Source organism: Ziziphus jujuba, chromosome 5, assembly GCF_031755915.1.
Source record: "Ziziphus jujuba cultivar Dongzao chromosome 5, ASM3175591v1".
Taxonomy (NCBI): domain Eukaryota; kingdom Viridiplantae; phylum Streptophyta; class Magnoliopsida; order Rosales; family Rhamnaceae; genus Ziziphus; species Ziziphus jujuba.
Window position 1 is genome coordinate 26,578,732 of NC_083383.1, and position 11,524 is coordinate 26,590,255.

The following is an 11,524-nucleotide window of genomic DNA, read 5'->3' on the forward strand; positions in this document are numbered from 1 at the left end:
CTAAATTATTAAAGTATTGTCAATACAGTTGCTAAATTGACCATAAAAAGTTGGTGTCTAAAATTGATAAACCAATCAGTGTCAGTTGTTTGTAGTATATTACGTACAACTACATTATTGTTTATGGCAATTTTACCTAAATTTTTAAAACACATAAAAATTTTATATTGCATTTCAAGGGAAAAAAATAAAAATTCTGCTTTGCCTTTAATATTTCAACATTTTTATATTTTATCCTTATATGGACTTAGCATAATATCCCCCAAAATATTTTAACATAATTTTTAACTACTAAATCATATGAATAAAAATGAAACAAAATTTTCATTATTATTATACTCTGTTCGGAAAATCAAAATATTTATTTTACGTATATTTTAATAGTTTAAAAAATGAGAATCATTCTATATGCATTTTAATAGTTAAAAAGTTTAGGGGTTAAAGATTTTGAATTGATATTGCAACGTTGATAAATATTAATAGACATTGCTGCTAAATTGGATACTACAAGAGTAAAATGTAAAATTACTAAAACCAATAGAAAAAGCACCAAATAGAAAACCCTTTTTAAAAATATGCAAGCCGAAAACCGTTTAAAAAAAACAATAATGCTAGAAAAATAAAAAAATTTCAGCAAAATTCTTAATTAAATAACATAGTATTTGATATGATCATTTATTATTGGATGGAAATTAATAATATTTTTTTATTATAGAAGATAAAAATCAATAAAAAAATACCAACTCATTAGCAATCAAAATTTTAATTTATAAATTTGATAAGAGTAAAATTACTTTTAAAAAATACAACGCTAAACACTATAGTCATGTTTGGTGAGTGGACTGGACAAAACCGGAATGGAATTAAAATAATCCCAAACTCACGTTTGGTGCAAGCGTTACAGGGGATCCTCATATCCGGGATAGGAAAAATCCATCCAAATAGAGTAGTCTTCTTCTCCGCGTGGAAATCCAATCACCAAAAACCAATAGAAAAAGCACCAAACAGAACCCTGTGGGGGATGTAAACCGAAGCAACCATGGATGTTTCTTCATGGGATGGAACACTCTCGCCTCATGAATTCTCCATTGCTGCTCGCACTCTTGCCCATGAATGGAAAAGATTCAATCCAGCTTTCCCTCCATGGACATGGGTTCCTAGTCAAAATCGTCTTGGTCTTGCTTCTCATAATGTTTGTTACTTGGTCTCTGTACCTCTGTGACAAAAAGCAATTTTTTTTTTTTTTCTTTTCATGTGGAAATAAATCTCAATATTTTCTTTCTCTCTCTCAGGTTGATGGATACTTAACACTGGAGAAGCTCTGCATTCATGGAGGTCCAAGTGAAATCCATATGCCTTCTCAGGTTTCAATGGTGGATTGTCAGTTCTTCTAAGAGCTAGTTTTTTGTTTTTGCCTTTTGGGTTTTTCCAAAAGTAATAACTTAGGTAACTTTATTACAGGAAGAAAAGGTTTATGAGGAAATATACACTGAAAAAGAGGAACTTTCTGATAATGCCACTCTGGTGTGTACAATATTACAAGTGCTTTAATTGTTTTAGTTGGGTTTGTTTTACTCAAATCTTGGAGCGTGATTGTATTGTATCCTTAATACATTTTTCATTCTCTTTTTTGTTTGCAAGGTTGAGAGCAATAGCTGTGAATTGCATTTTTATGATTTCCATATAGTGTACAGTGCTGCATATCGGGTTCCTGTGCTATATTTCCGTGTCTACAGCATTGGTATGCTAATCTCTTTGAGTCTGTAGAACTTGGGTAGCTTGTTCTTCATATTTGGTTAAAGATTATTTTGAACTTGGATTGTGTGTGAACGTGATTGGTTTATTCTGGTTAAGTAAACATGGGCATATTTTTTTTTATTTATATGCTAATTTATCCGTGTCCAGCAATTGAGGTGGTAATAGTTTGTACTTCTATGCTTTATAGATGGACAACCTTTGGTGTTGGATGAATTGAAAGACCTTCCTGCGTGCTCAGAAAAGTTGCTGCTGGAATCAAAATGGACATTTATAACCCAAGAGGTGCATTTCTCTTATCCTTTTTTTGTCATTTGTTTGATTCTGTTTCTCTTCGTAGTTTTAGATGCAGTGAAGTTAGATACATATCTCTTTGTAACAGCTTCCTTCAATGTAAAGCTTATGTTGCAAATAGGAAGATTAAGCAGCATGGATTCAAATTCTGAGTGATTCCACCGTGGCTCTGACTTTTAGCGTTCTCGATTCATATAGGATACTCATGTAGTTAACATTACAACAAGTGCCAAAGAAAAGTGCGTTTATGCTTTAAAACAATACTCATCAACAATGGAATAGGTTTTATCATATGACAGTAGCTGATGTGTAACAAAAGAAGCTTTACTTGTATATACAAACACGAGAAAGAGATGTATTTTCCATTTCAATGGGATTACTTTGATGAAACTTAATACCATATATCTGCTTTGTGATCAATTTTATGATATTTTCTAAAATCTGGAAAGCTGGGTTAAAAACATTTTAAACTTGTAAGTTCCATTGGGGTACTTCTTTCATGTCACCAATTTGATAACCAAAGCAGGCCAACATCATTTCAACTTAGTAGGTGATTTCTTTTTTTATAGAAAACTGTGTGCTCCAACCATTTTTTGAATAATGGGTTCCTTAGATCACTGGTCACATTGTGAAGGATCTTTCTAATTGCTGTTAGTTTTGGATGGTATGCATGTTTATTTCTTGCTAAACTTGTCATGTGCAGTCAAATATATTTTTAAGAGATGCATATTTTATGAAACTGTAATTGTGCTTTTTATCAATTTTAGGAGCATCCACACTTGAACAGACCATGGTACATGCTACATCCATGTGGAACAAGCGAGTGGATGAAGCTGCTTTTCAGCAGTGACGCTTCTCTGGCCAAAAAGGGAGTAGTTGTTGAACTATACCTTGTTTCGTGGCTCTCAGTTGTTGGGCAAGTGGTTGGCCTTACCATCCCATTTGAATTACTTAATTGTCTCAAATCATCGTTGTTAAGTTGCTGCAAACAAGATGCTGGATAACAAACTGCTTTGAATGGATAAAACATCTTCTTGGAGCAGCGGTTTCTCAGATTGTTCAAATATTGCTTATACATTACAACCGGCTGTCACATTCTTCTATCTAATTTTGTCGGTGGATGGACCCTTCTGTCACTTTATACTCTGTAAATACACTGCAATAAGATCGAGGATATAACCAAGAAACAGAGATGCAATAAGTTCCCCTCACCCAAAATTTCATGTCCAAAGTCTACCTGGAAATGTAATAGATTTCCCCATAGCTAACATTGATAATCAGTCTGCAGTTTGCTCAGCTTTCCTAACAAAATGAACAAGGAATTCTATATTACCCTCTGCACCCTTGAGAGGAGACTCTATCCATCCTTTGCAGCAGAATCCAAAATTCTCTACACCCTTTATAATCTTTTCAAGAACCTGCACAATAGAATCCTATAATATCATAAATTTATTTCATCAATTTACAAGCCAAAAAAGTTAAAAGTAGAAGCATGAAGGTGCAAATTAATAAAGTGTTTGCTTGATGCTCAAATTAGTTTTAATTGAAAAACTAAAACTCATAGGCATCCATGAGTCATTTGATGCAAATATAAACATGTTTAAATGGAGAAAAAATGGAGTCAATTTGCTTGTTTAGTCCTATCAAATGCCTTATTTGAGGAAATATGAGGGCAAGTAAATCATATTTGCAACCTAAGCATCTGAAATTTCCTACTGAACATTAGTAAAGTAACAAATTTAGGAAAATGTAAATTTGACTTCGATAATCATGTTGCAATATTGCGAAGCAGTTCGGCCTAATCAGATAAAACAGTTGAAGGCTTCATATACTCATTCAATGAGGATAAATAACAGTATTTGTGGATGAGAAGCTCTAAAAAAGATGCATAAAATCATTGTTTCCTCACAGGTGTTGTGCTGAATGAATGATTAGAAAATAACAATAAAAAATAGAAGCAAGTACATACCTCTTGGTGAACGAGTGGATCTCTTACAATCCCACCACCACCAACCTACAACAAAAATGGAACGCTAAATTTATGAATAAATGCTCTTGTACGTAATGAAGTATGGTGACCTTTCGCTTGTTTCTAAAATATGACCATGCATACATAAGAACCCATTATAGACAAAAGTAATATATCATTTGAATCTTTTGTACCTTAAAAATGTAATACAAGTTATTATAAAAAGTTGAGTTAGAAGAAACTCCAAGATAGAGACCAATTAAGATCTCACTAACCTTTATGGAAGTATTACATCTAGTAAGGATTCCTTACACCAGAATTGCATAAACACATGCAAAGAATATTATAAGTCACTCGAAACATAAGAGAAAGAGACTGCTTATCCCACACATATGTAAAAGTTAAAGTGGATGATAGTAAGTGTAAAACTCATATTAGTTTTATCTTAATCCACCAATAATAGAAGGGTAAGCTATACTAAGTTGCTATGTTTCTAACATTCCTCCTTTGTTGGATAAAAAGTAGAAGGGTAAGGAATCCTCTATATTTCTTAAGAGAATTTGCTTAAAAAAATTTAAGCTTCTTACCTGTGATCTGCGAGCTTCAAATTGAGGTTTAACCAAAGTAATTAATGTTGCCTCATCATTCATTACTTTTACTACAGCAGGCATGACCTGATTCCAAAATAAATAAAGAAATAAAGAAATAAAGATCATAACAGAGGGGAATGGTATGCAAGTTTGATCAGCATTGCAAAAGCTTGAAATAGATAATAACGACAATGATAAGTTCTCCAAATCTTTATGTCTCCTAGCATTTTCATTTTTTCTTAATCTTTCTTGGTGGTGCGAGGAGGGAGGGGGATAGTTCTATAACATCAAAAAATGCGATCAAAGAAGTAAGAATCCTTCAAATATAAATAATCTAACGGAGGATTATATAATTATAACCATAAAATTTCTTCTGAAGTCCCATGTTCAATCCTGGGCTAAGCAAAAAAACGAAATCCTTGCAATTTTTCAGAAACTTTGCAAAAATGAAGGGAGAAATTGAAATCAATAAACAGATAGCAACAATTAAAGCTACCATTTTTTGAAGGCTTACCAAAAGAATAGAGATGAATGAAAGGTCCAGAGTCACCAAATCAACTTTTTGAGGGAGTGCAGAAAGGTATCTTAAATTTGTCCGTTCTATAACACAGACTCGTTCATCTCGTCGAATTTTGTCTGCCACCTAATGAAAGTATGATTCATAAGCAACAGAGAAGCACAATAATAAGCAATGCAAAGTAGACCATGGAACTTCATCTGGTATGCTTCCCTATCTGTGCAAGTATAAAAGCAGCATCTATGTAGGAAAAGATGAGGTTTAAATATACACATAACCTAATTCAAGTAATAGGTGTTTTACCTGCCCATAACCTACGTCAACTCCATAAACAAGTGATGCACCATACTGAAGCAAACAGTCAGTAAATCCTCCTGTGGACAACCCTGAATCAAGAGCTACTTTTCCAGAAACATCAATGTCCAACTTTTCAATGGCAGCTTCTAACTTGTGTCCCGCTCTGAATGAATGAATGAACAGCATAAAAATATTAATATTACTAGTCTCATCAATATTAATGTGGAAATCAGACTTCACAGAACAAAAGTTCATGGATTGTTATAAGAAGTAATCACCTACATACATATTTTGGGATTTCAGCCATTATCTCTACAACAGCTTTATCTGAGATAGGTGTTCCAGCTTTGTTGACCACCTTTCCATCCACAAATACTTTGCCTGCATTACTAGATCTGTCAGAGACAGAAAACATAAATGCAGATGGAGGATTTTTTACTCCATGTCTTTGGATGTGCTATTTGTCACTGATGGTAAACACCAATAACAGGGCAGCTTATATAACAACCATCAAATGGTATTCATCTTACACCCTCTCAGAAGTGGGACCACCACCACAGGTAGCCACATCGCTGATACCTCATCACCAGTACTAACAAATAATATTTTTTAAATCCGTATCAATCAGAACATAGCCTTAGCTAATGAGAGTGCTTAGTATTGTGAAAGACAAAATCTAAACAGAAAAAAAACAAAATCAGAAAACAAAACAATCAAAGTCTAGTGTTATGTATAGCTGAAAACTGTAGACAACTCGACAATATATGCGTATTTTCCCTTCCACTGTTTGATAATCAATCAAATAGCTCACCTTGTAATATCCATGACTGTATGAATGTCCGGCTGTATTGTTGAAACCTTTCCACGCATATCTCATCAAGCCTCCTTTTCCTGAAACTTTCAATAGTCAGACACAAACACAATTCAATCAAAGATAATACAATCTTAACATAAATGGGTTATGTATAGAAACAGTGATTATTGCGCGCCTTCATATGTTTACTTACACAACCCATTTGCTACAAATGGTTTTTCCAGTTCAGTTTTCTATACATCATTTATAAGCCTTACAGAAAAATGCTCATCTCAGCTCAAACTTTCAAAATACAAGACCATCTGATGCATTTTCTACTAGAACGATAAAAACTTGAACATAGGCCACAAAAACCTTACTTCTTGGATGCTTGAACTTTTGCCAACTTCACAACGGCAAAGCTTCTACAGGGACTACGCATCTGGGCTCCAACCCATCTCACTGGAAACAGAAACATAACAAAAAATAATCAAACTGTTAGAGCAAAAAGCGGAAATTTTTGTGAGAGACATGACATTAAGGAATAAGGGGTTTCAATTTTGAACCCCATTTGGCCAATTTCCATCCAGGACTCCATCAATACCTGGAAACCCAGGAGGCCAACAGGTGTTTGTGAAAATTCCTAACCGAGTCTTTTTCAAAGTTACATACGACAAACCATAAAACAGATAAAGAGAAGGAAGAGATACACACCGGAGAGCTTATTAAAGTAGGAAAGAGAATAAGAAAAGTAAGTTGAGCTGGTAATGGAACTGCGCGAGATGATGATGTCGTTGGGAAGCTTCAGAAGCCGTAGAGCCATTGTTGGCCAGCAAACGACAACAATTATCTTCTGAGCCTCAGCCTTTCCTCACAGGCTGTGTTTCGGAGAGCTGAGTAATTTATTTATTTATTTATTTTTCCATCTTTTACGACACTGTGTCGTTTCAAATGATAATTTTCTTAACAAAATATAATGCCACTCTGCCCTCTTTTTGCATAATGAAATGAAGGGGGTGTTTGTTACTTGGGACTGGCAGGACCGGATAGGTTATAGTCCCAATTTGGTGTTTGGGAAGGAAAATGGAGGACGGGACACACTTATTCCGTTAATCAAATTATCCGAAACGAAGGGGACAAAACTGACCCACCAAAACACCTGGGTCACTTTTGTCCTGCCCTCTTTCGATGCTTTCAACCTCTCAGCCTCTCACACAAAGTTGCTTCTGCCGGATCGTTCGCCACTTCTTTTCGGTTTGAAGCCACAATTCTTAACCTCGAAGACGTTTCCTACCAGCATGCCTTTCTCAACATGAAGCAAAGCAATGCGCAACTTCAACATCTCCATTATCGCATTGCTTGAATCCCACCACAAAAGTTGCCATAATATCCTTCATATTCTCAGTTCTGCCATTGTTTCCGGCCATTTCTCCGGCGACCCCTTTGTGTCTAGCAAACTCCTCCTTCACTCTCACTCCGACGCCGATGATGATGATGATGATGAAGCGGCTTTCGCATTCTCTAAGGCCCTTTTCTTTCACATACAGAACCTAAATATCTTCGCCTGGAATTTCATATTCAAGGCCTATTCTCGGAGCTCTTCACCTCAAGAATTGCTCTCTCTTACAATCTCATGCGACGCTGCGATTCTCCTTTGTTTCCCGACAGCTATTCTTTCCCTTTCCTACTCAAAGCTTGTGGGCGTTGCTTGTTTCCTCAAAAGGGTCAAGAGCTTCATTGCTTGAGCTTCAAACTTGGATTTGAGCTCGATGTCTTCGTTCAGAATGGGCTCATTTCCATGTACTCTCTGTGTGGTCTTATGGAGGAAGCTCGAAGAGTTTTCAATTTGCTTCCGGTTTTTGTTCGCGACGTGGTGTCTTGGAATAGCATCCTTTCTGGGTATTTACAGTGCGAGCGCAATGCGGATTCCTTGAAGGTGTTTGTGGAAATGATGGAGGATGGTTCGGTGTGGCCTGCTCAGGTGACTTTTGTGGGTGTTCTGACTGCTTGTGCTAGGATTGGATTTCTTGATTTAGGGTGGAAAATCCATGGATTAGTTTTAGGAAGTGGACTGGAATTGAATGTCTTCTTGGGTTCATCTTTGATCGATATGTATGCTAAGTGCGGGAAGATGGAGGATGCGAGAAAAGTTTTCGACGGTATTTCTAACAGAAATGTGGTCTGTTGGATTTCCATGATAGTGGGTTATGCTCAGTCAGATTCATTCAAGGAGGCGATTGAATTGTTCAGAGAGATGCAATTACGTGGGGTTGAAGCAGATGCGGCAACAGTTGGCAGTGTTGTATCGGCATGCGGGAATTTAGGGGCATTAAGCCATGGTAGATGGGTGCATAGCTATTCTGAAAGGTGGGGTTCTTTGATGAGCCTCTCAGTGAAGACTTCTTTGATTGATATGCACTCAAAATGTGGAGATATAGAAAGGGCCCTCCAGATTTTCCATGAATTGTCTAACAAAGATGTTATTTCTTGGACTGCTGTGGTTACTGGTCTAACCCTGAATGGGGAGTCCAGGAGGGCTTTGCACTTGTTTTCACAAATGGCAATGTCAAGGGATGTCATGCCAAACGAGGTCACTTTTCTGGGAGTATTGTCGGCTTGTAGCCATGGTGGATTTGTAGAATTGGGTTTTGTCTATTTCAATGCCATGTCTCAAAGTTGAGCTCACTCCTCGCATAGAACACTATGGTTGTATGGTTGATCTTCTTGGTCGTGCCAATCTTTTAATCGAGGCAGAAAAGTTTATCAGGGAAATGCCAATTCAACCTGACACAGTTATATGGAGATCCCTGCTCTTTGCATGTAAGACTCACCAGAATATAGAATTGGCAGAGTTTGCTATGAAGAAAATAGAGGAATTGGAACCAAGGAGATTGGGGGTGCATATTTTGTTGTCAAATATCTATGCTTCAGCATCAAGGTGGAAAGATGTGAATAAGTTGAGAAGAGATATGGCTCTCCATGGAAAGCCAAAGCAACCTGGTTGCTCATTTATAGAATTAGAGGGTCTTGTTCATGAATTCTTTGCCGCAGATTGTTCACATTGCCAAATTGATTCCATATGCAAGACCGTTTATGGAATTAATAAAGTTATACGATTTGAAACATTAGACTTTGATATCTTAAATTGTCAGCAATAGTGAGATGATCTTCAAAATTGAGTTCTATTGGATCTTTACAATTACTAGATGATTGTTTTGGAACTAATTTTGTTATCAATATGATCTCACTTGAAATTGAAGGATGAAATAATTGTTAGTGGAAAGTTGAGTACAGAAAATCCCCATGGAATGCAAGTGTCACTGGTAGAAATGGAATTATGATAACCCCAGTGGAAACTATGGTTCAGGTCTCATGCTCATATGAGACGAAAACAATGTTCTGGAAGTCTAGAGAGACATTGACTGGCCACATATGTGTGTCTTGTATTGTAGCTGTGGTCTAAAGCACTGGAGCTGAAGGGAATAGCAAAGTTTGGCTATGGCCTTGGACTCCAGAAATTTGTCATATTGAGTGCTCAAGTGAGATTGGATTGGCTAGCAGTTTGGGATGATTGATGAAGAAACCAGAATAAAGAATTTGATATACTAAAGGTATGTATAAAAATTTTACTTCTGTGGAATGGTTATTTAGTTTACAAACATAAAGAACAAAATAAGTTACATTGGCCAGTGTGATTAGTTTAGAAGTACTTGCTTTAGGAGATACAAAGACTTGAAAGAATCATATTTTTGTTCACCAAAGAATATACAAATAGAGAACAAACACCAATCCAGCAGGTGCCCTGCCTGCCGCTCACTATTAGTCCATAAACATTAACAACAACAAAAAAGTGATGGGGTGAGGGGTTATTCAAGGGATTCTGTTCTTACTAACATTTTCATTAAGCATTTGACATATTGCAAAAGATTTAACAGTAAAAATAAAGGGCAAAATACATACGACTTTAGTCCTTGCTTGACCATGAGCTAAAAAATGGTATTATGATGTGAATCTATTAGAAGTCAGAAATAGTAATATAAACTGAATAAAATAATTGCAGGATGAAAAATAGAAATTGCAATGACCTTCAATAGATAAGCTGAAATTTGTACAATAGAAGTAGTAAAAAAATTATATTAAAATTGTACACTTTTGAAAGTAAGATTATAAAATAAAAACTATAATTATAAAATAATCCAATCCAATCCGATCCTGCACCAAACATTGGACAACTAGTCCAACATTCAGTCCAGAGCTATACCAAACACAGTACTGCACTATTCGATCCTGTCCGATCCTGTCCGATCTGAACCTATCATGTCCGATCCTGTTCGATCCGGACCTATCCTGCATACCAAATGCCTTAGTGTCAAAGTCCCCTTTATGGGTAGCTATTTAAACTTTAAAGGGGGCATTTGGTACGCCGGATAGGTCCGAATTGGACAGGATCAGACATGATCGGATAAGATTGGACAGGATAATTAGTGCAATACTATGTTTGGCATAGTTCCAGACTGAATGATGGACTAATTGTACCATGTTTGGTGCGGAATCGGACTGGATATGACTATTTTGTAATTATATTTTTAATTTAAAAAAAATAAAAATTTTAAAAGTTAAATTTATATGAAAAAAAAATTATTACATCTAATTAAAGTTGTACATTTATATATTTATATATTTATATATACATGCAAAATATACAAAATTTGTTGTATACACCCACAAATAATATTAATATATAACTTTAGAAATAGCTTAAAATTAACTTAAAACATAGTATGCCATAAATAACAATTAATTAAAAATAAATATATTTTAATGGTATGCATAAGACAATTGAATATTTTTTCAACCCATAAATTACATAAATATATTGTTTCCAAAACCAATAAAAATAAAATTTTAGTATGGTAAATCATAAATAACAATTATTCACAAATAAAGAAATAATTAACAGTATATGTAATTAAGAACTTGTTGATAATATAAGAATATCCATATCCAAATTATACGTATATGTATATAAATTTCACATGTAGCAATTCAAATAACAAGTACTACATAAATATAAATATATTGGATTTTACAAGGATAATTTACTTATAAAACAAATAAGTAAATACACTTGTTGATAGCAATCCAAATAAAAAACCTACTATAAAACCATTACGCCATTCATTGTTCAATTGAGCATGTGTATGTGCGGTGGTATTTCGTATTAGATTTGCGTCATTATGATTCCGCATCCGTTGTTCTACATACTCAACATATGCAATTTTAGCTTCTTGGGTTGTATTATATGCTTG

At 35.1% G+C, this 11,524-nt stretch overlaps 3 protein-coding genes across 6 annotated transcripts; 2 read left to right on the forward strand and 1 right to left on the reverse strand.

Moving 5' to 3' along the window:
- The first annotated feature begins 892 nt into the window (after nt 1–892).
- Nucleotides 893–3,053, forward strand: LOC107421415 (ubiquitin-like-conjugating enzyme ATG10). Of its 2 annotated transcripts, none has more exons than XM_016030645.4 (6): nt 893–1,204; nt 1,293–1,364; nt 1,462–1,524; nt 1,642–1,741; nt 1,946–2,040; nt 2,817–3,053. In XM_016030645.4, the coding sequence occupies exons 1-6, from the start codon at nt 1,040–1,042 to the stop codon at nt 3,051–3,053; spliced, it is 732 nt and encodes a 243-aa protein (XP_015886131.3). In that variant the 5' UTR covers nt 893–1,039. The 2 variants fall into 2 exon arrangements, with proteins under 2 accessions (XP_015886131.3, XP_015886132.3); XM_016030646.4 differs by having other exon boundaries at nt 897–1,192.
- Nucleotides 3,054–3,058: 5 nt separating this feature from the next.
- On the reverse strand, nt 3,059–7,217 carry LOC107421408 (uncharacterized). Of its 3 annotated transcripts, XM_060817519.1 has the most exons (10): nt 6,930–7,217; nt 6,596–6,677; nt 6,234–6,313; nt 5,701–5,803; nt 5,429–5,585; nt 5,123–5,251; nt 4,606–4,692; nt 4,019–4,063; nt 3,287–3,482; nt 3,059–3,194 (listed from the first exon to the last, which is right to left on the reverse strand). In XM_060817519.1, the coding sequence occupies exons 1-9, from the start codon at nt 7,036–7,038 to the stop codon at nt 3,327–3,329; spliced, it is 948 nt and encodes a 315-aa protein (XP_060673502.1). In that variant the 5' UTR covers nt 7,039–7,217; the 3' UTR covers nt 3,059–3,194; nt 3,287–3,326. The 3 variants fall into 3 exon arrangements, with proteins under 3 accessions (XP_060673502.1, XP_048332492.1, XP_048332493.1); XM_048476535.2 differs by having other exon boundaries at nt 3,059–3,482; XM_048476536.2 differs by having other exon boundaries at nt 3,059–3,467; nt 6,930–7,214.
- Nucleotides 7,218–7,864: 647 nt separating this feature from the next.
- On the forward strand, nt 7,865–8,895 carry LOC132803876 (pentatricopeptide repeat-containing protein At2g22410, mitochondrial-like). The gene has a single exon (XM_060817666.1). The coding sequence runs from the start codon at nt 8,014–8,016 to the stop codon at nt 8,893–8,895; it is 882 nt and encodes a 293-aa protein (XP_060673649.1). The 5' UTR covers nt 7,865–8,013.
- The last annotated feature ends 2,629 nt before the right edge of the window (nt 8,896–11,524 follow it).

Coding starts and splice junctions, on each gene's coding strand:
- LOC107421415 (XM_016030645.4), top strand. CDS start 1,040: ATGGATGTTTCTTCATGGGATGGAACACTCTCGCCTCATGAATTCTCC. Junction 1,742..1,945: donor TTTCCGTGTCTACAGCATTG/GTATGCTAATCT, acceptor TATGCTTTATAG/ATGGACAACCTTTGGTGTTG. Junction 2,041..2,816: donor GGACATTTATAACCCAAGAG/GTGCATTTCTCT, acceptor TATCAATTTTAG/GAGCATCCACACTTGAACAG.
- LOC107421408 (XM_060817519.1), bottom strand. CDS start 7,038: ATGGCTCTACGGCTTCTGAAGCTTCCCAACGACATCATCATCTCGCGC. Junction 5,252..5,428: donor TTGACGTAGGTTATGGGCAG/GTAAAACACCTA, acceptor TACTTTCATTAG/GTGGCAGACAAAATTCGACG. Junction 4,693..5,122: donor CATTCATCTCTATTCTTTTG/GTAAGCCTTCAA, acceptor TTTTGGAATCAG/GTCATGCCTGCTGTAGTAAA.
- LOC132803876 (XM_060817666.1), top strand. CDS start 8,014: ATGTACTCTCTGTGTGGTCTTATGGAGGAAGCTCGAAGAGTTTTCAAT.